General features: G+C 37.8%; 2 protein-coding genes across 5 annotated transcripts in view; one reads left to right on the forward strand and one right to left on the reverse strand.

Annotated features, from left to right (window-relative positions):
* The window catches only part of CMSS1 (cms1 ribosomal small subunit homolog), a 239681-nt gene that overhangs the window by 1713 nt on the left and 210351 nt on the right, over positions 1-27617 (forward strand). The window lies entirely within an intron of this gene.
* FILIP1L (filamin A interacting protein 1 like) overlaps positions 54-27617 on the reverse strand; it is a 205231-nt gene continuing 177667 nt past the window's right edge. For 2 of the 4 annotated variants that reach the window (XM_080565434.1, XM_080565435.1), the window contains one exon: positions 15660-18790. In XM_080565434.1, coding sequence (XP_080421560.1) covers positions 16018-18790 — 2773 coding nt within the window. In that variant the 3' untranslated portion in view covers positions 15660-16017. Of the gene's footprint in view, positions 2406-3689; positions 3875-15659; positions 18791-27448; positions 27554-27617 lie in introns of those variants that run through there. The other 2 variants (XM_080565437.1, XM_080565436.1) reach the window with 2 other exon arrangements.

Raw genomic sequence — 27617 nt, forward strand, 5'->3', positions numbered from 1 at the left:
ATGTTCTTTATGTGGAGCCTGTTGTATTAAGTTGACACAAGCCATCAGCAAACTAAGAAGATCATGTGTTATTTTTATTTTGTGTTACTGCTCCTCATGTACAACAGACGTAAAATCAAATGTTCATTTGAACTGCATCGTATGGACAGGGTTTACAAAGTACAGTGTAAGCAGAAATACAAGAATATATTTTTCCATTAGTGCTTTTGACAGATTTGATCATGTTTAGTTCTGTAAAATATGAAATTAGCTTAGAAAAACTCTCCAACTTTGACCTATTTTAAAAAGCATCTCTGCCACAATGGTAGGTAGAAGCAGAAGAATTTGAAATATGTACTTGAAATACTGACCTTTTGCCAAGTCCCTTAAGACTAGCCCTAGAATAAAACCTGACCAATGGAATATTCATCCAAATAACCTATCCCTCGTAAGTGTATTTAAGTGTCTTTGATTTTAGTGACTTGTACTTAGAAGATGCTACTTCTAAGATAAAGTGTGTGAAAAATGTTCAGACTTGCTTAAAGGGGAGGAAAATATGAGATACATATCCTAATATACAGATATAAGAGTAACTCCTAATCTGTTTTTGTCCACATCATTAGAAATCATTAGTTTAGAGTCTGTATTAAAAATTGAAGGTAGTTACTCTCACTTTTGAGGCATGAATGTTTACCGTGCTACAGGGGGTTTATAGATGTTTAAAAAAAAAAAAACAAAAAACTGAAGGGATTAGCCATCTATTTACCTTGCCACATGACACAAACCAACTTGCCAAATAACTTCTTCAGCAAACCTTTCTCTTTGAGAGATATGGAGAGAGGGTGGTTAGGGATTATTGTCTGTTTATTAGTTTTGTTTAGTGTTGCACATGTCCCAAGTTTTGTAAACGCAGGGTTTCCTCCACTCGCTTTGACCAGTTTATGCCACAATTGCATCCATTATTGAATATTATTTTTGTATTGCATTCAGAACTGTACGGGAGAGGTTAAGGAATACTCAGGAATTTGTTTAGTACTGGTGCAGGATGCTAGCTGTTTCCTTTTCTCTCCATGAACAGAAAGAGCACTCCTCACAGGCGCTATAAATGTTCTTGTCTTTCCTGTAGCCAGCGTGCCAAATCTACTGAGTAGTTTGAGGGATAGATGTCTGTTTTCCAGAAATTCTTCCAGTTACCTCTTTCTCTGTTACCACTCCTTGTCTTTCATTCTCCCATGCTTTCTTTGCCTCCCTTAATCCCATAAGACTGTAGCATCCGCCTCTGGCAGGATTTTTTATGTCCTTAAGTAAGAGCCTATGTGGGTTGCGTCCCTTTTACATAGAAATGATTTGTGTCATCCCAAGACAGAGCGAAAGACGGGAAAACTATTTTATGTCAGCAGTACAAATAGGTGAGAAGTATAGCATGGTGCTATGGGTGATGATCTGACAGCACTTGAGAGGTCCTTCTGTGCTCTAAAGCAGGATTTAATTTCTTGTGCCAGAAGTTTTTATTTTCTTTCGGTAGGCAGGCAATGAAGGCTGCCATTGATAAACAGCATCAATTTGTAATGTCGGATTTGCAGCTACTGAGGAGCAGACCGATCATTGTAGCACATTTGGTGAGAGTTTTGTGGGCTTGATTTGGAGCTGAGATCTGTTGGCGGATCTGCATGTGGAGAGTTTTGTGTCTTTGCGTTGGCTCATCCGTGAGTTGCTGTCCCTTCAGACAAATGCTGTTCTCGTGCTGAAGCTCCTTCTTGCATCTCTCTGGTAAGCATGCGAAGTTGACACCTGCTTTTTCAACATTGTTTTGCTTCTTCACACGTACACATACTTGTTCTGCAACTTGCAGAGCACCTAATAGGGTGCTTCTGTGAACTTTATTTGGATCTGAGCATATGTCACACATAGCCTCAGAACTTTATCGTTACCTCCAGCTTTAGTGAATTACATTTGAAGGCTTCTCTTTTTAATATAGAAGAGTCTCTTTTCAATTTCTGCTCTTTGCCACAAATGTGTCTTGTAGGGCACGTGCTGAAATAACTTTTCAGTAGACTGATCTTTTTAAACCTTCCCTTTCTTAAGTACCCATGGAGAATTTCTTGTGGAGCTGTTGAGGGAGGCATGGGTTTCTGTTGTGGGTTTGTAAAAATAGTCACGCAGGAGTGCTAATGTGGTGTACTGCCTCAGTGGCTAAGTTAAACTTTTAGCTGTGAAATAAAAGGGAGAGAAATTGGGTAACTGAATGCATCAAAATCTCTCTTTGCTTCAGCAAAACAGTCCCAATTCTGTCTGTGGTGCTGTGATCACTACCAGCTTTGGCTTTATTTAGGAATTAGGATTTGGCAGTTCTTAAAGAAAGACCTATGTGAAAGGAGCTTTCCCACAAATTATCAGTTGAGCCATTTAGACTGTTGGAATGCACTCTGTTAGGGGAAGAAGAATGAGGGAGACATTAATACCAGGGAAATAAACTAATCTTTATGTTCTAAAACAGTAACTGATGTTAGTTGGTATTACAGAATTCCTGTGGGGGAGTTACTTACAGTAATAGTATGTCGTTAGTTTTATACTTTATAAAATGGAACAGTCAGCAATTTTCTTGTTAGAGCAACAATTGCCATTTTACAGAAAATTGAAAACGACAAACCTGGAGCCTCTTCTGATGTTTTGATTTTTTTGTGTGTGCGCGCGCATTGGCTGAAAGGAAACTTGAATGATTTTTTAAAGTCCTTTAAAGAAGGTATACTTTAAGAAAAAAGGAATATGCTAACTTATTTCGTGGGTGATCTAATCCTACTTGTGCAAAGAATTAGTTGGTTGAAAAAACTTCACTAAGTTATGACTGCTGCTATTTATTTTACGTGATTGTGAGCAGTTGTGAGGAAGGGCAAAATTGTAGAAGGCTGCAGAAACAGAGTTGCATTTCTTTCAAGTCACAACATACTGTTTGTACTTGACACAAATTTTGATCAGTTCCAACAAATACAGTTTAAGTGAACTGAAAACTAAATACTATAGTCCAAATAAAAGGGTAAAAGTTAATATAGCTAATACAAACAACATCCATCTCAACTCTTGCATCTGTTTTTGAAAGGTAACATCTGTGTGAATGCAAGTGGGGCTAATCATGCTAATTAACTCATTGAGGAGAGAATTGTTCACCTTCAAGTCATGTTTCTAAAGTGATGCTTGGCACAGCAAGGAGCTCTTTATTTCTTGCATTTCTATATAATTTAAGAGTAGATTTTTTCCATTCCTCTCTTCATTCTGTCTTTACTAGCTACCATAAAATATCCATGCTAAAACACTTTTTTTTACTAGACCAACTTTGAAAGCAGAACAACTCCTCCTTTAACCCTGCTTCATTTAGTTTATCATGTACTTGTATAAATCTACAGAAACATTAATACTGCTATTTGTGAAATATATATAAAAAAAATTTATAATAGAAACTTATTTGTATCTCATTTGCTTTCCCACTGTGGGGGACAAATTGTGGAATGACACCAGAAAAACAAGAGCAGAGCTTGGTCCCAGCAGACATGCACTCAGCTTTGGTTCTTAAGAATTTGGCTATCTCTTGCTGTCCTGTGGTTGGTGCCCGTTAATGCGCTGTGCGGATGATTTCCCCCAGTGGAAATAACTGCTACTGAGGTTCAGATTTTCTTTGATCTATGACAGTAAAATGGATTTAAGCAATTATTTACCTTCTCCCTCCACTTTGAAGGCAGGTTTTAGACACAGTCCTTATAATATGTAGCTTTCCAGAACTGCTGTCTTGGAGTGGTTTGTTGAGATGTCCAGTGGGAATTTTGACAGGTAGTTTAGTTGTGGTTGTAGGCTTTGGTTTGGGGATCCGAGTCGGAATTGATTGACGGAATGCATCAGTGATCTTGAAATAAACCAAGAAAGTAGTCATGTTAGGGACGAGAGGCTGGTTGTATACTTAGCTCTTCACTGTTCTTTCCACTTCATGTAACTAAACACATACATATACCTTTTATAGTTAAACAACAGAGTAAAAGTTCACTGATGATTTAACAAACAAACAAACCAAACAAAAACAAAAAAACATGGAAATGTTGCTCAAATGAGGATGGTAGAAAACAGCATAGAAACTTTGGCCAATCGAGTGTGAACGAGAATGAGCTGGACAAAAACAACTTTTGAGAAACAACTTCTAGTGGCCAACCATGTCTGTCTGGAATAAATAAATATTTAAATTTATCAGACTTCAAAAGCCTATGATTTGGCTGTAGACAACTGAATTTCTTGAAAGAACAAAGTAGGAGTGGAAAAGCTGATGTCAATTTTTTGTGTGTGTTCAGCATGGAGGACTTGGGGGAAATTTTTGCACATCACAGATGTGCTTAATGGATCCTGAATAGGAAAAAAATAACCTGGATTCACTGAAGTTTCAGAAGAGATAGAAAGCATAGTAGTAATCTTTAAGAACAATGTGGTAATTTTCCAAGAATTCAAAAGGAGATTATTTTTGAAATTGCTGAATTATTAGCAGTGGTGTGCAATCTACTACTGAAATTGCTTGTGGGGCTAGAGGAATGTGGTGCGACTTGTAGAGGTATTGGTAATTATAACAGCTGAGCTGGTCAAACTATAGAAATGACAATAAGGAACAGCATGTGCACCCACACGGTTACTGATTTTGCGATCCACAGTTCTTGGCAAGGATGATGTTGTTTTGAGTACCTGTTAGATACATAAGCACATGGCATCAGATGGCCCAATAACGAGCGAGGCAGTGTCTGAAGCTAGGCACTCGAACTGTTAAATTGTCAATAGTGTTAAATTGTTTGGGTGGTGTGTGACCTGGATTTAACTCTGGAACAATTCACAGGCGTAGTTTGGGAGCTAGCCCAGAGGAGGGTTAATTCAGAGTAGGTAGTTTGCAGCTGGCTCACCTGTTCTGGAGCGTCAGGGAGTTTCTTACAGTTTGACTGTGCATTACTGTCTGAGGGATGGACATAGATGCCTTTAACTTACTGGTATGGACATGGCTATGTTATATTTTGATTTAAAAAATATAAATATATATTAAAAAAAACCAAACTGGTAGTGGTCACGTAACAAAAGAATCTTGGGAGAACAGAGTTTCTGTGGAAAAAGTAGGAAAGTTACTGTGTTTAAAAAGTGGCAAATGGATAGGAAGCAAAGTTTACAATCAGTTTTAACAATATGGTGGTAACATTTGAACATGATAGAGACCCATGGTATTTAACTTTTCCCCCATGCAGTCTATGAATATGTTAGTACTGAGCTAATGATGCTTGCATAGGGTATAAAAGGGAGGATGTTAGAGCAAAGAGTTTATGGTAATCTCCACTACTGAATAGCGAAGTGATAAACTGTATGTCAATTCAACGTTAACAAGTGCAAAATAACATGTATGGGGAAAGTTAGTTTGCATACTAAACTATATATACTATATTTACTATATGTAAATATATTTATTGTGACTCAGAAGACAGGTCCTGGAGTCACTGTAAATGGTCCTAAGTATTCAGCAACGGGCAGCTGTCAAACATAACAAGCACGTTTGGAATTATTATGAAAGGTATAGAAGAAAACATAAAACATAATTTTCTAGTGTGTAAATCTGAACCATACCTACATGGTTTTGCAGAATTTTGTCTCAACAGCTCAGAATTGTGTATAACAGAATGCAGGAAAAGGTGGCAAAGATGGTCAGTTATGGAATGGCTTCTGCATACAGAGTGACAACATACGCTGAAGCTTTTCAGATTGGAAAATAGATTGTGGAGACGAAAAGCAAACAGGAGAAGCTTGCGTTATTCCTAGTCCATTGATGGTGAATAGGGGAATTCACTCTTTCTAGATGTACTTGAGAGGGCATAGACTGAAAGTATCAAAAGGCAAGTAAAAGGTCAGTAAAAGGAAGTGTTCTCCCTTGTTAGTGAACTAAAACTCATTGGGACAGGCAGGCAAGGTGATGGTGTAAAGTGCTTTGGAGAGAGTTCAGACTGATCCAGGGAGTTCATCAAGGGCTGCTAAACATAAAGGCTTGATGCAGGTTTCAGCCAAGGAGAGCGCCAAGTTGTAGACTGCTAGAAGCTTGGCATGCTACTCTGCTCACCTGGTACTTTAGCTTTTTTTTGTAAGCATTTACTGCTTGTCACTGCTGAAGTTGAGATGCGTAGATCCTGGGTCTGATAGTGCATGACTTATTTCATGTTTTTATTTTTGGAATTAGAAAGTATCGATTTGTAGCTTTTGTTTATACGTTGAGAAAAAGTGTTTGGTCTTGAAAATGAAAAGGAAAAAGATGGGTTTTTTTTGCTTTGCGGTCGTTGAAAGATTTTACCTCTAGGTGGCAGCAAAGTTTGTGGGTTTTGTGATGCATCACTATCTTCGCTAGAACTGAACTAAAACTTGTGATTAAATGCTGAATTAAAAAAAATAGCATGCACTTGTAAGATAATCTTGGATTTTATCACTCAGATTGTTAGTGTGCAAGGGAAAAAACTCTAAACCAACAGAATTTATTTTATTTAAATTCTCAAAGGCACTGCAAAGGTAAAAGGGGTGGGTGTTGGAGGGGGATAATTGTATTACTGTTGTATGAGTATCCTTGAGCACTGACTTGATACGGTTTTTCTTCTGGCTTTGTGGCATGATTTGGTAGATAAGGCACAGTATTGAGAATAAAACATTTGGATGTACTATTTCTGGAGGTGCTACTATCTGCTATGAATTTAGAAAATATATAGAATGTGTGTGCCTCAGTTTCCTAATTATAAAACAAATTACCCATCATTTGCCAAGCATATTGAGATGAATAGATTAAAAAGTATTTATAAAAAGTCTTGCGTGCTCAAGTGTGATTGTATCACTAAGTAAGTGGTGTCTCTTTTGTTGTCTCTTTTGGCTTTGTTTTTTGGAGAAGCATTCCAGTTTAGAGATTCTATATAGTACAAAGCAGTTGGAGGATTCTACCTGTATTTGGTTGAATGATATTGTTAGTACTTGAAGAAAGTATTTGTAGGCTGAAATCTTTATAGATGTTGTGCATCTAACTGTTTTCCAGATGCTCAAGTCTTATTAAAACAGCAGGAAGTCAGGTGTGAAAATACCCCTGTACTCTATCCTTTGGTTTGTGCCAGTTCATTGTTCATTCATCAGTTTGTTTCCATTTCATTAAAACCATCATTTACAACGTGGCCTTCAGAGCAGTCAGATTTCATCTCAACAAAAAAATTTTGATGATTCAAAATGATGCTCTGTTTTGCAGTTATCAGTGACACCACTGAATACATCTAAATTATTACTGCTTAGCACTGAATGTTGCATTAGAAACTGATCGCTTTTTCAGGGTTTACTTACAGTCCAAATAACTAAAATGGTGTAATTCCTGGCATGTGTGCTGTTATTTAGGAAGACCTATATTACTAAAAAAACTATGTGTAGATATTGGCGATGTTTTCAATTTGATCTTTCACTCTTTTATCTGTTTGTGGGAAGTCTGTGTGCATACCAAGAATCTCCTCAAATCTCTTCAACCCCTTCTACCAATTTCTACCAAAACTTCGAGATGAATGGTTTTCAGTCTACCTGATTCTTTTCTGCCACACACTTGTTTCCTGAATTTGTCTGCTCTGTTCATCGTCTGTGTTAAGTTAAAGCTCCTGAAGTCCTCATCTGTAAGCCTTTTTTTATATTTGCTATCTTTCTAAATGGCAGAAGAGGAAACAAGATGTTTATCTTTCAAAAACCAAGCTGAACTGCCTTTTGAGCTCTGGAGAGGCCTTTCTAATTCCCATCAGTGCTCTCAAACCACTCCTAGAAACTAAATGTTTCCCAGGAGTTACCTAGCTGGGATTTTAGCAGCTGTGTGGTTTTCCTTTATTTAATGTGTGTGAACAACAGTTAGGTAAGTATAGGCAAATGATAACAACAAAAGCAACAAAAAACCGTGCTTTTGAAATGAGCAGGTTATGCAACATGTCTGTCAAACTAACAGTGTTATATTAGTTTTAGGTGTTAGATTCAGAAAATATCAAAGTTTTTGCCAGTAGTGTTTAGGGTTGTAGAAATAAGTAGTTAAAGCAATGTTCTAAGAATCAAGAAGAATATAGTTTCATAAGGATCTTTTAACTTAGTTTTAAATTGACTTCTGAAATAGATTTAATCACTTGGAGTAGGAACTGGCAGGAGAAAGGGTATTACAGTGAGAACTTGTATGCAGTGCGTGTGTTTGTTATTCCATGGTGAAACGGCATCAGGTACTTCAGAGACTGGGACAAAGGCTTCATGGGTGACAGCTGTCAAATTCCACATGCAAGAGTGAAAACGTCCTTTCTCAATTTCAGGAAGTCAGCTGTGAAGCTCTAAAATACTAGGATTTATATTCCATACACACTTTTCCCCAAGGGCACAGAGGTAGCTTATGTTACTTACGTGGGCTGTCGGGTATTCTGCCACAATACAGTGCTTGCTGTCTGGGGAGTGGGCTAAGGCAGGTGTGTGTGCAGGCATCAAGGAGGGAAAATTCATGCTCTTCGGGTAGTTCTAATGCCTTTGATCCTGATCTTATTTTTCTCTAGAAGTATGATGCATGCTTTGCCTCCTGTTTGAAATGTATCTGTTTAAATAGAGGGGAGCACTTCTTCTGTAGGCTTTCTTATTTGTTTTTCTAGTGTCATTGTAGAACTTGATCGAGGAGAAATAACTTTAGATTGGGTTCGTACCCACTGCTTAAATTTTTAGTCGAAGAAATTTGAGTGGTAGAGAATCATTTGCAACTTAAACAAAAGTGGCCAGAGGGTGGTGCTGAAGATCCTTTACACAGAAATCCAAACGTGCATAAGGTGCTTTTTGCCAGACTGCAGTTTGTTCCTAGATGATTGAATGCAGTTGGACCAAAAGCCAGGTCTGCAAGTGAGGATGAGTTACAGTTAAGTGGCAAAGCTAAATATTCCTTTTGGTGTCCAAACAAGATGGTTTTCAGCTGAGACTGTTCAATTGCACAGAGCATTTGAGTATTTCCTTGTCTTTCACTAGGATGTGGCATATGTCTTCTGGGAATCCAGTGGGGAAATTCTCAGTTGCTCTGTGCTTCCTTTTATGTGACTGGTTTGTGTATGTGACTATATTCAGATGTGTGAGCAGGATAAGTAAACCTTACACTTACTGATGTTGTTAAGACCTTAGGCAGGGTATTGTCTGGCTTGGGGCACTGCATTTTCAGAAATGTACACACCACTATAAATAGCTGTGCAGAGGGAAAATAATTAGTAATCTGTACAGTAGTAGTACTCATCGAGCTATTAGGTGGGAAAACAATTGGGTTTGTTTAATCTGGAGAAAATAAAACTGAAGAAAGATATGTTAACTATCTTCTAATATGTGAAAGGCTGCTGCAGAGAAAATAGTTCTCCAAGTCCAGTGGAGGGATAGGAAACAAAAACTGGATTTCAATTTCAGCAAAAGAAATCTAGTTTAGAAATTTGCAAGATTTTTAATGGCAAGGATGTTTCAACCCTGTTATAGATATCTGGGGTAACTGGGAAATTGTTATCATTGCCGGAAGTTAAGAACAGGATGAGCCAGGGGAAGGGTTTAGGTCAAATTGCAACAAGAAAATGGGACCTCAGGATATTTTTCAGCCTTTCTAAGCTCAGTTTTCTACCATTTCTACTATTTTTCTGATATTGGGCCTGTTATAGGACTCATGATTTCAACAATATAAACTACTAGACAAAAAAATCTCTATTAAAATCAGAAGTAATTTCCATACATGCGACATGATTTGTGCTCATGTGTCCAAATGTGCCACTACGATGTTATTTCCTGAACACCAAGTTTAAATCTACTTTAAACTAGGGAAAGGTGGGTAAAAGAAACAGGGTTGGGCAGAGTTGGAGGCAGACTTGGCATTCATAATTACTGAAATTCTGTCACATGCCCTGCTTTTCTTAGGGCATGTAGGACATGTCTTCACTGGGAAATATGATAATCCCTAAACATTAGGTAGGTGAAAGTTTTTTTTTTGTTTTTTTTTTTTTAGTAGATAATTGACAAGTTGCAGGGGAAGGTGAGGTTGTCAAGGGTCAACTCGTGTAGGACAAAGATTGCCCTGGAACCAATAGGTCAGCACTGAAAGGCAGCTTCCTGTTCCTGAAATGGACAGTTGCCTGTTGCTCTTCTCTTTGCGCCTTGAAAAAAGAAGGCACCGTATTAGGGCACTGTCTCCAAGAAGAAATAGTATATGGCCTTTTTGAAGACTGCTGAACACCCTGCGATATTGATTGTGCCCTGGAGAGGGCAGTGCTGACACACAAATGTTTCTGGCGGTGCTTAAAAATTAGTGTATTTGTACAATGTACAATACATTATTTTACAAATATGTATGAGATCATCAGTTCTCTTGGTTTGGATCTGCCATTTGTGGAGTAAGTCTTGACAGTGGGTCATATTCTGCACAGACTGTGAGCAGCTAGGGATAGATGTGTTTATGCATTTTTAAGTGTCCACCTTTTCAGGATGTGTGAAAACATACCTACAGACACCTTTGAACATGAAAGCACGCTCGTGCTCCGCATGGAGGAGGTAAAAGAACCCTGTGCTTTTACCATCAGGGCCTTTTTTCTGTCTGGGAGCAGGCTATTTGCACCTGTGGAGATCACATTTAAAGGTGTGTTAATCAGAGTCCTAATTTTAAATATAAATATAAAAATTATGTAATTGATAAATACATACAATATAATTTATATGTATAACTATATATATTATACATATATAAAAATACTCAACTTTTGTCCATCCTAGGTTGGTGTTTCTACAGGATAAAAACATCACCTAGAACAGTTTGAGTATGAGACACTCAAGGATAGGAAGTTCTGGATTCTTGTCATGACTGGAAGTGCCTTGCTGTGCCTTTACACAAGTCAATTAACTTCTTCCCTGTATTTTTTTTCTCTTCTCAGCTGTAAAGTGAGAGTCATTTTTTGTTAAAGCCCCAAAAGGCTTTTAGTAGGACTGAGTGGTTGCGCATCTGGAGTGCTTTGTGATGTATAGGCAGGCTAGACTGCGTCTCTTCAGAGCATAGTGGTAGCACCTCAGGAGATAAGACCAGGGCTTTGGCAGCAACTGCATTACGAAGGGTGCTGGTCCCTTGTTGCTTGCCCCTTCAGTTGTGCTGATGTAGCTGTTTGTAGAGCTGTGCTGTGAAATTAATCCCGTTTTATCTTTTGGTTTGTTTGTTTCCGATCCAAGTTAGTTTCTTAACCTGCTTCGCAGTGCTCCTGAACAGTAATAACAGCGTAACTGAACGGCCGGGTCCTGTGGTATGGGACGTGGTGGGGTACGAGTCGGGAAGGAGCTGCTTTTGGCTATCCTTGTATGAAGGCGCCGGGGAGTGGAGAGTTGCTGATTAAAACGGATCTTTCCTGCTGTACTCAAAATCTGCTTCCCAAGATCAATTTTGCTTAGTATTCTGGGGAGAATCACATGCAATTGGCAGCTCTGATATTTGAGGCCTACTGAATGCCCACAGAAGGATGGAGCACTGGGTGATGGATGTGCTAGCAGAGAGCATTTGGCTACATCTTGAGGCCACTGACTGCAGTTTTGTGAAAACAGTCCCTTATTCTTAAATTTTTAAGGTCAGTCTTTTCCTTGAGCAATTTCCCACTTACAGTACTTGGTGTTAATTTTAAAATGCCTTTATACACCCACTCATGCTGAGCCTGAACCATAAGATCTTTTTCTCTTCTGTTTCTTGGTAACATAATGTTTTGGTAGTCTTTGCTTAAGCCTAGAGATTAGGCAGTTTTCAGTTTTTGTTTTGCATGTCTCAGTATCTGTTTCCTAGGGACAAAGTCCCTAGGAAAATGGTTACTCCATTTCCATCACCTAACCCTGCAGCATCCTTTCAATCTTAATCAGAAAGTAATACTGTACAATTCTGTTTCTGATTATTTTTCCTCAGTGTGGGAAACGTGCCTTTTTAAGCCTTGCATGAGATGCTTGCGTAGAGCTCTTCTCTTACAGCCTTGCATTCTGTCCCCAGGCACCATATTCACATTATTTACTATACTTTGAACTGGGAAAACTAGCTGACTGCTCCTGTAATTTTTGTTAAACTTATTCATTAATTAGCTACTTGAGGGAATGGTTTATTTTTTTTTTAACTTGAAGTAGTGCCTCTCAGTTGACAGATGGGCACTCTGCTCTCAATACCATTATTGGTTCTTATTCTCTTCTTTTTTTTATTTTCCTCCCTTCCCTTCCCTTTCCTCATCTGTCCTCCCTGTAAGGACAAAAATTATAAACGTTTCAAAGGAAATATTTAATCACATAAACAGAATAACTCAGAAATGCCGGGCACTGAACTGTAGGTGCTGCCCTTGCTTGTGTTCTTTTGCTTACTGAGCTAAAACTGAAAAGAGCAAGGAAAGTGAGCTTGATAACTTCGCTATTTCTTTTATCATCTAATTCTCCCTTTCTGTTCCTGAAGACTTTTCCTTCTCCCCTGGATGTCAAAATTTTTAGATTTGAGGGGAATTGTTTGCTAAGAATTTTGGAAAAGGGAAGGGTTGATATTATGATCGGCTGAAAACTGTTCTTATGCACTATTTCAGTTTAATCCCTCTGATATATAAATATATATATATATAATTTTTTGTGACCATATTTTGCTTTATAATTCATTTGTATCACTATTGTAAGTAAGTACCTGTCATATTTTAGGCTTTGGGGCAAACATTGAAAACAAAAGTGTCTCATCCTCCAAGATTAAAACAGCAATACTTACCACCTGGAATGCATCAGAGTCCTAGAAAAATTGTCTTACTTGGTTGAAATTTAATATGATTATGCTTGATGTTTCTGTTCAGTGTTTAAATCAATTTACAGACAGATCATTTAATTTTTTTTCCTTGCTCTGTTGCCTTGTCTATGCCTGCTAAGGAAGTAGGTGAATATTCCCCCTCAGTAAAAGAGAAATCACCTGAAATACGGAGTGGTTTTGGACAGCTTGAAGTAAACTTGTAAATACGTGATTTCAGTCCCTAAGCTGTGCTTTCCATTGTTACGATGAAATTACAGCTAACTTATTTCTGTTCAAACAGCTGAGTAAGTTTCAGCTCTCAGCAACATCCAAGCATGTATTTTCCCTGCTGTATGTTTTGAAACAGATCTTGAGAATTTGAATAGGATGAACAGGCTTTATTCTGTAAACCTTAATTTCAGGCAAAATAGTAATTTCATTTTTCATCTGCTGAAATCAATGACAAAAACTGGTGTGAAGTCAGTGAAGGTCTATAAATAGATTGTTTAATTAGCAGAGGAATATAAGTATCCCTTCATAAAGGTGTGTTTTTTAGGAAACATATCAAGTTCATTTACAGGTAATGGTGATGCTTCTTATTAAGACATTAGCAGAATGTCTTAATAAGTATTAGGAGAGTAGCAGAAGAACTGTCCTGTTTAATAATTAACCTGCAAAGTGGTGTGAACTCTGGCCTAGGTTTTGTATTGAAAACATCTTTTAAACTCTGAATGTCCTTATTCATAATAGCTTGGGAATTGTCCAAAGGACTAAGTGTGCTTGTTGGTATTATGTCCTGATTTGTGCTTATCTTTTACAAGGCATTGTAATAGATGGCCAGGTGGTTAATAATCAACACATTTCTGTACACTTGGAACGCAGGTATAAAATGAGATATTTGTTTCTACACGATTTTAACATCCAATAGAAGAAAATGCTTTTGTTTCTCAGGGACAAGATTTCATTTAATTTCTAGGAAATCTGACGTCTGTTACTCAGGGCACAGTTACTCAGTACCACGCTTATAGCATGTCCCTTGAGAGATCTTGGGTATGGATCAATAGAACATGCAGTACAGAGAATGTGTTTTGAATGGACTGCTTTTGCTTTTTAATTTTGGCCGAGCCTTTCAGTTAATAATGTGTAAGCTGAATGTAGTAAATTAACTTGTACATATAATTGGCACACTCTAAAATTATAATAATCTTGACTTGCCTGAGTGCTGGGTACTGTCTTCATCAGTAACTTTTGCTGAAATTGGTGGGAGCCAACTTGCAATTTGCTCTGCAGGATAAGACCATTCATTTCTTCTGTACCGGCTCTTAATCAGATCTCACTTTTGCAGTCAGTGAAGATAAAAGTGAGACAAACCAAGTGGGAAGGACATCTTGCAAAGCCCAATTATCTGATACAGCATCTGTTGAAGCTGTGCATGACACTAAGCTAGGCCTGTGCAGTTCAACGTTTTGACTTAAAAATTTCCACTGCTCAGCTGTAGTACACTTGTTATATCCAGTTCTATGACAAAATCTGTAACTTAATTTTTCTTCCCATTGTTGATTATACTGAAGTGTGTATGGGTGATGGGTTTTGATTTTCAGTAGAAGCTGTTCCTTCTAAAATCAGCTATTACCTACAGCTGTAATCATTTAGATTCCAGTCTGAAAAAAAGTCCCTTTCTTATGTTAAAGCATGTACCAAAGTCCTTTGCTGAATCAATTGCTAGGTTGTACTGCAGAAATGTGTTTTTTTTTTTTTTTTTTACACTACGTAATGTAAACAAGAATAAAGATATGGGTTTAGTGAATAGGGGCTTTATGCTTGCATGCAGACTTCCTTGTTGATAAGGAGGTTTGATTTTTATCCTCCCCCAAAGAGCATGAGATACATAGGCATTTAACTTCTTTAGAATAAGAATCTGACTCTCCAATTTGATTTTTTTTTTTTCATGACAGCTTTTGAAAAAAGAGATATCCGAAAGTGTTTTTCGGATCTTTTGGCTTGATTTACATTCAGTGGGAAAGTTGGTCCACTAGTAGCAGCATCTTCTGGAAGGTTAGGATTTTGTGCTTGGCCCACAAGTAAACTGAGGGCAGCAATGTTTATGTTGTTGTCCTTTTCCTAGGCACTAATACTGTATTCATCACTGAAATATCTTAACCTGTTTTCTCTGTGCTGTATGGTACTGCAATTTACTGTAGTCCTAGAGGTCTGTGTGTTTGGAGAGAGGATCTAGTACTACTTCTTAATGATTCTGTCTTCCTCTGCCTATTATACAAAAAATGTGGCATGCCATAGTTTGCTAATCTTGTTTCTTCTTCAGTGTACCCATCTTGTGTATAGCGTGTTGGACTGATAGTGAGGAGCAAAGATGAAATTCGAGTATTATGTGTGAGTTCATTCTGAGCGAATTGTTTAGGAAACTAAGTGTTGCTGTTAATTGTTTTATGAGGTGCCTAGATGATGGTAGTTTTTCTGCTGTATTGGAAAAGAAACACATGCCTTGTTTGAATAGTTTTCTGATGTAGGCATCTGAATCCAGTTCAGTTATAAGAAAGGTTTACAGGAGGGTATTAAAAGAGTTGTAACCAAACATAGTGTTAAAAAGGTGGGGAGTAAAAGTGGTTGTTGTGGTCTGGAACATATCATTTATGCACCATAAAATCTGCAATAAGATACAATACATATTATTTTGAGTGTGTGTGTGATGTAACAATAATTATCTGAAATGAGAGGGCTAGGAGGAATTGGGAAATAGCAGGGAAGATAATGAATCAAGTCATATCTGAAGTTAGCAGGCAATATTATGGCTTAATTCAAATTCTACCATACATGCAAAAAAAATACAAACACACACAAAACCAAAAAATGTTCTGCAAGCAATGATAAAAATAATCAATTATTTACTGTTTTTGTAATGTTAAAATATTTTACCAAGGCAAGTTGCAGTCAAAAGTAATGTGAGTTATTTTGAAAATGGAAATACATAAAGATGCATTTATACAAGTGCAAGACTAAATATTTTACATAACTGTATTTCAATGAGAAGATATACAGTAAGTGCACACTTGATAACACTAAGCAGGCAAAACTTAAAGTTAGTTCCATATACTGTTGTAAAGTTCATGCACAGATCTCTCCCAAAGGAAAGGGGCTGTTCCAAATCATTCTTGCTGGGATGAAAAACAGGATGGGTTGCTGGTAAGGGTGTCAGCATGGATGGGGGGTCAGTTATAGACATTACTTACTGTAATTTGTGATTGCCGTGGGAGAGGAGTGGCTGTTGGTGTGATAGTAATACTGCTGGTGATTTTATTGGTGGGCTTACTGGGTATCCCATTAGCTAGTGCTGGAGTTCTGTTATCTTGCACCGGGGTACAAGGGCTGACGGGCTTGGAGCTGGCGAGAGCTTGGACGTAAGGACTTCCTAAGTGGATGTGGATTTTGTTATCCTCAGTAGTTATTACACTTGATCCCGTACTGTTAGATCTCTGAAACTGCCATGACGACTGCCTGTCTGGGGATACTCTAAAAACAGCGTGCTTGGCTCCCATTTCCAAAGGCTCGGAGAGCATTTGTTCCTGAGAACTTGAGCCTGGTAAAGCCAAAGGGGACATTGTTCTTTCAGGAGTTAAAGAACCACATGAATCAGGAGTTTGAGATCTTGCAAAAGCAGCCATGGTAATGGGAGAAATGGCTTGCTCTGGGCTCATGTAACCTTCTGCTGTTTTTGATTTTACAGGCGTTAAGGAGGCGTTTTGAATAATGGTTATTCTTTGCTTGGTAGTGCCACAGTTGGGTATAACGGCTGTGCTTGTGTAGGAGTGAGGGCTTTCAGTGGTAGGACTTGTTATTTCAAGTGTTGCTGTGTTCTGTCCGTGGTCTGGAGTTACCTTTATGTGAAGAGGTTGGCCAGGGGTATGGCTTAGCACTAGGTCTCCTGTCTGTGCACAGTTTCCATTTTGCTTTTTATGGATCTTTCCGTTCTGAGGATGGTTGTCTTTGGACTTCATCCAAGGGATCCATAACTTCTTGTTCACGGCATTCGCAATGGATGAGTTGCTTTTGAAAGACACTGATTGTTCTTCCTCATTGTTGTCTTTGTCCTCGTTATCACTGTCTTCATACAGCTGTCCATTTATCACTGCTCGCTCTAAAGGCATGAGGGTTTTGTAGTCGGGTGGCTCATTGTCTGCTGGATCTGTCTGGACTTCTTTAGAAAAAACTTGCAAGTCAGAGATTCTTTTTCCATTGAGACTGGGTCTGGGGGTCTTACTGAAGCGTCTGTACTTCTCTAATTCTTTTGTGAGACTTTCCATTTCTCTTGCTAACTCCCTATTCTTACTTTCCTGCTGGGTGAGTTTCTTCTGTAAGACTGTATGATCACCTCGGAGGTGACAGATTAGGTCTTCTGTTGCCATGTACTCATGAATTTTCTCTTTCAGTGCATCTACTTCTCTGGAAAGGTGACTTGATTTAGCTTCTTCTTCTCTGAGCTTCTTAAAAAGACGCTGCTCTTGATTGGAATCGGCCTTCTCCGTTAATTTATACCTAGCCACTTCCATTTTGACAGCCTCCAGCTCCTCGGACAGGAGCTTGGCTCTGTCACGTTCATTGACATATCTTCTTTCTAGAGACTCGAATTCATCTTCAGTTTTCATAAGATCATCTTCTATGGCCTTCATTTCTTTCAGCTTTTGCTTAAGCCTCTCAACTTCTTGAGAAAGCTCTTTGATTTTGTTGTTCTCCTGCTGCAAGGAAGTGCTGGATTTAGTACTCTCCTTAAGCTTATTTTTAAGAAATTCTTTCTCGACAGCTTCCAGTGACTGAAGTCTCTTTCTTAGAATATTTACTTTGGAAGCAAGATCGCTTCCTTTCTCCTCCTCTGCTTTCAGTTTGTTTTTCAATTCATCTCTTTCTTTTGTTACACTGGATACTTTTTCCTCTGCATCAGATTTTGACTTCAGTGCCTTTTTACTTTCCTCAATAAGTTTTTCTGTAACGGACATCACCTTATTTTGTTCCACCTGAAGCTGAGAAGTTGCAGCTTGCAGCTTCTCTTCTGTTTGCTTTATTTTTTCACCCATAGTTTTTCTTTCATCCACAAGCATCACTGTTAGAGTCTTCAGCTTTGTTAAATCTTCTTTAAGCGTGAACTCAGTTTTTTCTAACTTGCTTTCGATTGCTTCAAGCTCTCCAACTCTAGCTTTTAAGCCATCCAGTTCAAGGGACAACTGCTTTGTTAACATTTTTTCTCTTTCTAGGTTGCATTTCAGGGAGTAGCATTCCTGTTTGCTTTTGTTGAAAGCATCCTCTAACTTCTCCAGCTCCATAATTCTTTTGTTGAGTTTGTCAACTTCCCCTTTGAGGTTCTTGCTCTGTGATGCTTCTTTTTCTAATTTTTTATTAAGTTCTCTGCACTGATCTTCCATTTTTATGAGCTCTTCATCTTTTCCTTCCATCTCCAGCAGTCGCTTCCGTAATTCTTCGACTTCGGACATAAGTGTTGAGTTCCCATACTCTCCCTTATTTATCTTATCCCTTAGGTCTTGCAGTTCATCTTCTGCTTTCCTTAAAGATTTATTGGTCTCCTCTAGCTCATCGATTTGTCGGCTGAGAGCAGTCAGTTTTAACCGGAGCTGACGATTCTGGCTGTCTTCATTGGTTAGTTTGGCCATCATTGCTTCTTGATCTTGGGAAACCTTACTGCTTTGGGCTTGCAGCTCAGCCTCCAGCCTGCTGGCTCTCCGTTCTTCTTCTTGAACTTTTGCTTCAGCAAAAGCGAGTTTCTCATGTGCTTGGTCGGCAGAAGTGGTTAACTCTTGAATTTTTTGACTTTGTTGATTCAACTGCTCGGTGAGTCTTTGTTGTTCATCTACCACCATTAAAGCAAAGGATTTCAGTTTAGTTAATTCTTCTTTCAATTTGGCTATTTTCTTGTTGCTTTCCTTCTCTTTTTTCTCCTGATATGCTGTTTCTTGTTCAAGAAGCTTTTTCAATCTGGGGAGGAGAAATGATACCGTATTTTGTAGCCATTTTAATAGGCATTTAAAAACACACTTGAAATATTATGACATCTGCCAGATGTGCCTGAACATCTATTTGTACTTGCACCTAGAAGCAGGCCTCTCCTTGTAGTGTCGTGGTGAAGTCCCCACAGGCCTTAGCTTTCTACTCAGAAATTCTTTGGTAATGGACACTTCAATACGATCATTTACACTTAATAACTTCAGTAGTTATGCATCTTTAATTACATTTTCAGCTTCTGACAGCTATCAGTGCAAGACAACTGTTTGATGTTCTGCACTAGAACAATGCTGATCTTGGCTGTCTGCTGGGGCTAGGTGTGTACAGGCAGGGTTTTTTTAGAAATGTGATTATCGCAGTGCTTGAGAAATTAAATCGGTGCAGCCCTCAAGGGCAGGTATACTTTTACAGCATTATAAACCTCGTAATACCTTTAAGCTACTTATAAACCATGCTGATCTTTTATGATGTTTTATCATTAAACCTTACAGATGTTAAAGTATGTGAAGGAAATATACCCACACTAGGCTGTTAGTTGGACTCACTAATGCCAATTTCTAAACAGTACATCAGAGCAAAAAACAAACATTGTAGGTGAGTCAGTCCTCAGTGGGAATACAGGCTTTATTACCTTGTATCATAAAAAAACAGTCAGTAGATAAGCAGGAATTTAGGTTAAGAACTTAAGGCCAAACCTTGTTGCCTGTTACGTTCAGACTTGGTCTTATATCCAAAACTTGCAGATGTGCTGAATTGCAACTCTGTTTTATATGATTCTTTAAGCTTTTCACAATGGTTTTCCAAAATCAGTGTTTACAAGTTTTTAGGTTAGCATTCAGTCTTAACCAAGATGGAACATACTTAGTTCATTAGAGACCTGCAATAAGGTTGTGCATTTGTTCATGTAACAACCTAAGAAACCTCCAAATACCTCAGATAACTACATCCTTTTGTAGACTTTGTCAGGGAGATATTTGTGGAATGGATGTGAGGTATGATTAGGTTTGGGGCATCTGCCTCCTTTCAATTAGATTTTTCCCCTCAGCTGACTTATAAATTATGTTTTGATATTCAAGAATAGTCTTAAAAGCCTAGTCTGAAAGAATATGAGCACTTGTATGTTTTGCTGTTGTTCATATGTATGATACATATTCATTTTCAGAGTGCTGGTGAGGAAGGAATTGCATATCAGGGCTGTACTTCAACAAAATATCTGCTTACGCACTTGTTAGCTGAGGCCCCTTCCATCCTCTCCCCGAAAAGTGATGATGACCCTCCAGAAGTAGCTGCTGAAACATCAGGTTCCTGTTCCACAGCTGTCCCTGGTCAGTGTTGTGATGTCCAAACAGTAAGTCTTTACAGCTTTCCACTGACAAGTTCCTGTTGCAGCCATCCTTTTCGTTCAGGAAGAGCTCAGATAATGGCCTCCTTTCCACAGCTCTTTATTAGCTGCTGGCTGACTGGAGGCATATATTTCTGGGGGCTTAATAGGCTGCCTCAGCAACATCCTCTTTGGCAGCGTTGAGTTTTTTTTGCCTGGAGAGAGGAAGTCCCTGCCATTCTACAGCTGTCCATCAGACTTGTCTGGTTTGATGGGGATACTTGATAGAAATCCCTGACTATGAAATTTCTTAACGCATTCACCATCCCCACAGCTCTTATTTTAGTGCAGAAGTTGCACTATATTGAGTGTAATGTGAAAAATATTTTTTCACATTTATGTGAAAACTAGGTGGAAGGGGAAGTAACAGTAAATTGAGTTGATTTCAAAGACTCAAAGCAGCCCCGATTTCTTTACAACAGTAGATTAGTATAACGGGGGAAAATAGACATGAAAAGGTGTAAGTGGAGAGGGAGAGGTTTGTGAAATGAGCTTGGAGGAATGTTGCTGGCTGACAGAACAAGGCGACTGCGCCATCTTCAAAGGCAGCTTTTTACTGTGTTGTCAGTGTGTAAACTTTTGTCATCTTTTTAACGTTAGCTTGTTTGAGTTCTTTTTAAATAAAAAAAAACTCACACAACTCTCTCCCCTCCCCACCCTTGTCTCTGAATGCTTTAGTAGTGAAGTTCAATTGATGATTTACCGTTGCCATAGATATAAAACCATAACAGAAGCACAACTAACAATTTCATTTGGAATGAACTCAGTTTTTGCGTGTGTTAAGACACGTTAATACGGTTAGACTTGAGGTTATTAGCATATGTTTTATTTTTGCTTCCTTCGCTGTCATTTATTTTTGTTAGGCAAATTTGGCTGAATTTAATTAATTGGTGTATTATTTAGCGCTTCTTGATTAACTAGTTGATATCTCTCTGGCCAAATGATACTAATGCACAAGGGACTGATGCCCCTTAAATTGCTTTAGAAAGAACACTTTCGACCCAAATAGGAACCAGCAATCCCAAATTACATAGGAAGCTGTTTAAAATTTTGTGATTCAAATAAGAGACTTGTTTGTAAATAAATCAGTAAAGTCAGTTGACAGATGTTTGAAGGAATGATAACAGAAGTCCTTACAATGAACATGACAGGTATGTACAACTTGCATTTTTTCCTCTTTTTTTCTTTTTTTCGTTTGTTTGGTCTATAACTCCATTTCCCAAACTATGCGGAGTGCTTGTTGAAGTCTAGATTCAGGAAAGCTCTTGAGGTTCCAGACCAAGCTGAATGCTTGACTGAGGTAGTCTAAGCCAAGTTGTGATCAGCAACCATGAATTGCCATGGGTATTTGAAAAAAAGTGTCTAAATTACTAAATCTGACCTATTTGTTGTATAAGCTGATAAGAATTTTCAAGAGATTTTTTTTTTGGTTGTTCCAAAAGGCTTTAGGGTATGTAGAAATGTTTCTCTTTCATTCGAAACATAAAATGCAATTTTAAAATCCTAGCAGAAATAGAAGGAAATACTTCTAACCCCTTAAATCTATAAAATCACTTCAGTGAAGTTAAATTGTGGAGCAGAGTTCAGAAGCTGTTAAAGGATTTTAATATGTTTCAAAAAAAAAAAAAAGTTGTAATAAACATGTGGGATTTTTTTGGATCATGTGTCATTAAATATGCTTTTGCGCTTGTTTTTGATAACTGTGGGATTGCAGGATGGAGACTGAATGCCTGTTTAACTTTGGCCTCACGCAAGGGTAAGCCTAGCTTTTGTCTTGTGTTATGAAGTCTGGCCATGTATATAGCAGAAAAATAAAAGTGAAAGTGTGACTTTAGATACCATAAGCAAGTTTTTGAAAAAAATAACAACAACAAAACAAACATCTTTTAAGCCACCAGGTCTCTTTGAAGGACACAGATATGTTGCATCTGAGAGAGTAGTTTTGCCAAAACCACACAAGGATCAGAAAAAGTTGACTTCAAAAATAAATAAAAGAAAGGGAACTCCCCTATCCATTAAAATATTTTTAGCATTTACATTTACAGTTTTTCATGATAAAGTAACTTCATTTTAGACAAAGGTAGGTATATCATTGGGGCAAAGTATTCACAGATAATTCCAGGCAGTTGACTTCATAGGACTACAAGAACCCTTTCTGAAACCAGGCCAGCAAAAACAGGCATTGGAAACTGTTTTTATGAACATGAATGCTAGGTAGTTAAACAGAGTCAGAGCAGTGTCTTATTACTCTTTCTTCAGAGCTTCTGTTATAAATTACTGCTTTATTGTGGCTTACTATCGTACTTGTTTGCAATACCATTTTTTTCTTCCTTAAAGAAATACGTCATCATCAGCTCTCACCTGTTCATTGTAACTGCGTTTCTCAGCATGTATGCTATAGCTTCCTGGCCTCAATACCATGTATTCAGTTGTGTTGTCTTGTTTTCTAGAGTTTTTTAAATGCTTATAGTTTCAGCTTCACTATGTTATATTTAGCAATGTGTTACTATGTGCTCTTACAAGACACCCAAAACAGCTCATTGTCTTCTTGGTGTCATGTGATACCTTTTTATTTTCAAGTGTGTTTTTCCGCTGTTGAAGGGACCTGTATTACATTGATATTGTTTAATTTGTGTTTTTACAGGACTAGAGGGGAACTGCTTTTCCTCTGAGTTTCAGGAAAACTAAAGAAAGCGTGGGAAACTGAGATTGCAAAACTTGCCTCTTAGCTTGTTCTAGAATGAATCGTTGTTCTTAGAATCATAATTTTTTTTAAAGGAATAATGTAATGATAGCTGAGTTCTTTAAGGATGCAAGTGAAAGTAGGTTCTTTTTGTTGTTGTGGTGTGTTTTTTTTTTAGTTGGACTTTTATCATTCCTTCTGCCAAAGTATTGAGATCTTAGCATATACCTGATCAGTATCAATATCTTGATATGTATGAGGTCATGCTGTAGAAATGACTAAGATTTTGAATGTTTGGGGTGCTTTTTTTAAGCCTTAAATGCCTATTTTTATCTAGCTTATGTGTTTTTTCCCCGATTAAAGATGTGGCTTACTAGAGGTTTTACAGGTTATAACATGAGGGAGACTTGCTTCTAAAGTTTTTGGATATGTACTTGAATCTCCCCCTGTACAATGCAAATAAAAATGCTAAGCTGAAAGCTTTTAAATGTAGATGAAGTCATGCTTCTTCGTCTGAGGCATTCTTCCCAGTTAGCAATAAGCCATCGTCTGGCTTTTATAATGCTTCATCATTTCTGGTAAATCTTAAAAGTTGGTGTAATTTTTGACACCAATACTGTTAAGTATTTATTTTCAGAAGAAAGCCAGCCTGTCTGTGCCTTCCATAGTTTGTGGCAGTAAAACTTGGGTTTGTTAAACTGAGTTTCTGGTGTTAGGGTGTCTATGTGTTTCTTTCCTTTGCCTACAGTTCTACTTACTGATATGTAGTTTTTATGAAGACATATGTTATGGCTACTTTTATAGCTCTCTTTATTATCTGTATTGATGCTTCTTTTTTTTTTCCCTGTCATAAAGAAAGTCAAAATCCTTTGAAATTACAGCAGCAACAACATACCATAGCTGTTGTGTAATCTGTTGGCTTTATCTGAATCAGTCAGCACTTCCCGACAGAATGCTAGCACTTACTTTAAAATTTGTTTTCCAGTATGTTATTTATGTGTAGATATTTTAAATCATTAGTTCATACTAGGATGCAAATCTCTGTGAAGGGTGTCTCAGTTGCAAGAGACTGTGTGGAAGGCAGATCTCCTGATAAGGAAATTTATTTTATCAAATGAAGACTTTTAATGAGGGGGGTGTGAGTTCTGCTCATTACTCCACAGACTACCACAGAGAGGTAATCGTTGTTTTATCTGATGCTTAAAATGCTGACTTGCTTTACAAAGCTTAATAAAAGTCATATGTGATGAATGGCGTTGCCAGTTCTGGGTTAACTTGGGCAAAATTTAAAATGGATAACCAGATGTACTTAGCTGTGATGCTGGGTAAATGTAAACAGGATAATATAGTCTTTGAAAACCAAATTAATCTGTAACAGTAACGTTGACTGTGACCACGATTTCACAACTGCTAAGCTGTTGAAAAATCCTCCTGGTTGAATAGGGATATAGATGATATAAAATCCAGTGTAAATTTGGAGACAGTAAATGGCATCAGAAAAGTTTAAAATTTGTATTGGTAAGTTTGAGATTTAAGACTGGATCAACAATGGCATCTGGTTGGAGTAATTTCAGTCCATTACTAAAATTCAGTTTTACTTTATCCCAAAACCTCAGTTGATAAACAAACAAACAAAAAACTGTCTTGAGTTATATTCTTTCCATATCTATATATTCTTGGAAATCACCTATCCAAAGACCAGTCTTGTATAAAAGTAGTAATGCCTTCTGTGGCAATAACTGTTCAGATTTGCAATGTATGGGTTCTTAATTCCAGCCATTCACTTCTAATCTTGTAATGCCAGCCCTCTGCAACATCTGAGGTTATGAACAGGGAAGATTCACGATTTGTAGATGGGAGTGAAGATGTTGACATCCTATTAAATTGCTGGCAGTTTTTTTTTTTTCTCCCTTGACTACCTATCCTGAAAAACATAATTGTAATGAGCTCTGTCCTGACAAGACCTCGGTAGCAACAAGCTTTACTTGGAGTTGCCTTAAAAAAAATCTCCCAGAGTTCAGCAACTGGAAAGCATGGCACAATGAGTTGTGAGCTGTATTCTGATGTGTTACGTTTTGGAGATGTACTTCTTTCTTCCTTCCCGCTTTCTATCAACAACTGTTTCAAGTTATTTCATTATTCTTTGAAGTTAATATCTATTACCGCTGGTATTTCAATGGCATACAAGTGTTAATCCTCTTCTGTTCTCAATCTAAATGGGTCAATAATTTAACAAGCTCACATGAATATGACTTGGGTTTTGGTGGTTAATAGTTTGAGATTTTTTCATATTACTGTAGTGCATTCTCTCCTTCCCCCCCAGCAAACTGCCTGTAAAGTCGGAAATAAAGCAAGTGATTTCAAATGCAACACCAGAATTTGGAACTCTTCAAATTTACGTCAGCCAGGAAATTATAGTTTTGCAGATGGAAAGCTTTCAGAAGGAAATGGAAAGATGAACCACAAGAGATGTGGTATAGGGGTCAAAGCACCAAGACACAGACAAATCTTTTCAGTTACTAACCCAGGTCCTGCTTTTTTCTTTTCTTAAGCTTAAGTAAAATTTTATGCCTGGACTTTAGATTTATTAAAATGGAAAAGCAGTGTTGACTTGCTGTAATGGATTATTTTGAGAATTAATATTAATCAAAAGAGGTTTTAATGTTATAGTTACTAGTCAAATTACGCCAAATAATGCTTTTGATAATGTGTGAATTTTAAATGACAATGTCATTGAAACGACTACATTTTGAGCAAGTTAAGTTGGTAGGAGGGGTCCTGTGTCCTTAGGAACCTGAGCTTTGTTTTAAATGTATATTTTAATTATTACTAATCAAATGTTATTGCTTGACCATGCATTGTTGAGCTGTTCTTACAAAACCCAGTGTTACAAAGCTCGCAGTACTACGGAGGTATAGAGGATAGTGCTTCTCCACCATTTTTTTTCCCCATGGGCAGGTGTACATGTTTGCATTTTCTGTATGGAGTATCGGTACTGGTAAGTGTTATCATTGCAGCCTACTGCTACCATTTATCTAATGAAAAATGGTAGAAGGAGTTAATTGAGCTCCTGAAAAGTGTCTTTTCGAGCCCTGCTTGTCTTTCCCCCATGGGAAGATGGGCAAGATGCATGCTCTTGTTTGTGCCTCAAATTCTGGAAGTTCCTGGTCAGGTTGCTACTGGCACTGATTACCCCAAGCAAGCAATTCGTGTTTAGTTTATGAGGTAAATGCTACCTGCATGTTGTGTTTACTGTTCATAGAAGTGTTAACAGTTTGAGGGCTGAATTTTTGACTCTGGTGTTTTGTCTGCATCATTCAAGCGACTAATGAGTTTGCAGAAGTTCTGAATCCCTGAACGCGTGAGTTGCTTCAGCTCTCTGTAAGTTTCTAACCCTTTAGTCTTCCTTTTACACTTGTCAGTTTAATACTTCTTTTAGATTAAGACACAGTCTGAAATTTATTATCTATAAGAAATTTCAATAGATAATTCCTGCCTGTAATTTAATATTTTTTTTTACCCAGAATATAACATCATAGAGTATAGGTTCAAGGTGGACCTCAATTTTTCAGTGTTTTTTCCTGGATGCAGTTGGGTAAATAGGTGCTTTTCTGCTATCTGATTCACCTGGTGCTGTTCTGTTGTCTTGACCAGAACTAGGCATAATTGTGCAAGTATCCAATTCATACAAACTTTTTTAAAACTTCAATTAGTTAATATTTTTGGTATGACAGAAAATGGCACTTGGCCAGCAACAACACATCATGTTTCTCAGAGGAGACTGGTTAGTCATAAATGTCATTTTCCCATAACATTTACAGGAATTGGATGTTCTCTAAAACAATTTTAACACACATTTTATATAGAAGTAAATGTCTGGAGCTGCTCTTTCATCCATGAGCAGAATAGGCACTGTGCCTATCTCTTATGCTGCCATGGCCTTATTTGTATGTTACCGGTCAGCAGCAGTGGCAAAATTTAGAACTTTCTGATGGCCCCTTCCAATTGCCACCAGTACCTGGATAAGCTGCCTGGATAAGCTGCAGTCATACAGCTGCCACTTGCTTTTAGACAGGTGGAAGTTGGCTGCAAACTGCAGTGTGTTCTTCGTGTGCTCAATACATATGGCAAGAATTTATGTGCTTAAATCGCTATTACAGTATTTTGTTAATATTGTAAGATAAATGGTAAAGGTACCTCAGTACTGAATGGGCTTGTCTGGGAAGGCTTGGGAGTTCACCATCATTTTGAGGGGGGAGTGGGTGGTACTTAAAAACAATTAGACAATTATTCCTTAGGAATGATGTAGGTGTTGTCTCTCCTGTGCAGGTGGATAAAATTACATGACTTATTGAGGTCATGTTTATATCCATAAAATCTTTACTATCTACATACGCCCTAAGACAAGAATAAGCCCTTTTTCGTGTGCATGCTTCTGAAGTACATCTGTATATAATAAACTCCGGGTGTATGAAGGCTGGGCTGAGGTGGCACCCCTTCCTTTCTTTAGCACAAAATATGAACCTTAATTTTTACTGCAAGTTCAGATTGAGAAAATTAAATTTACCTTGTTGTCAAATTTCATGAAGCTGATCATTTTCTTGTAGACCTGATAACGTGAGGGCATCTGTTTTCCCTAAAATGGACCTTTCCATCACTTCCTCTTGGAGGACTAAAGTGAAAAAGAGATGGTAGCAGTGCAGAACAGCACAGTTCAGTGGCTAAAGACAGCTTTG

This window comes from Anser brachyrhynchus (assembly GCF_964034855.1).
Source record: "Anser brachyrhynchus genome assembly, chromosome: 1".
Taxonomy (NCBI): Eukaryota; Metazoa; Chordata; class Aves; order Anseriformes; family Anatidae; genus Anser; species Anser brachyrhynchus.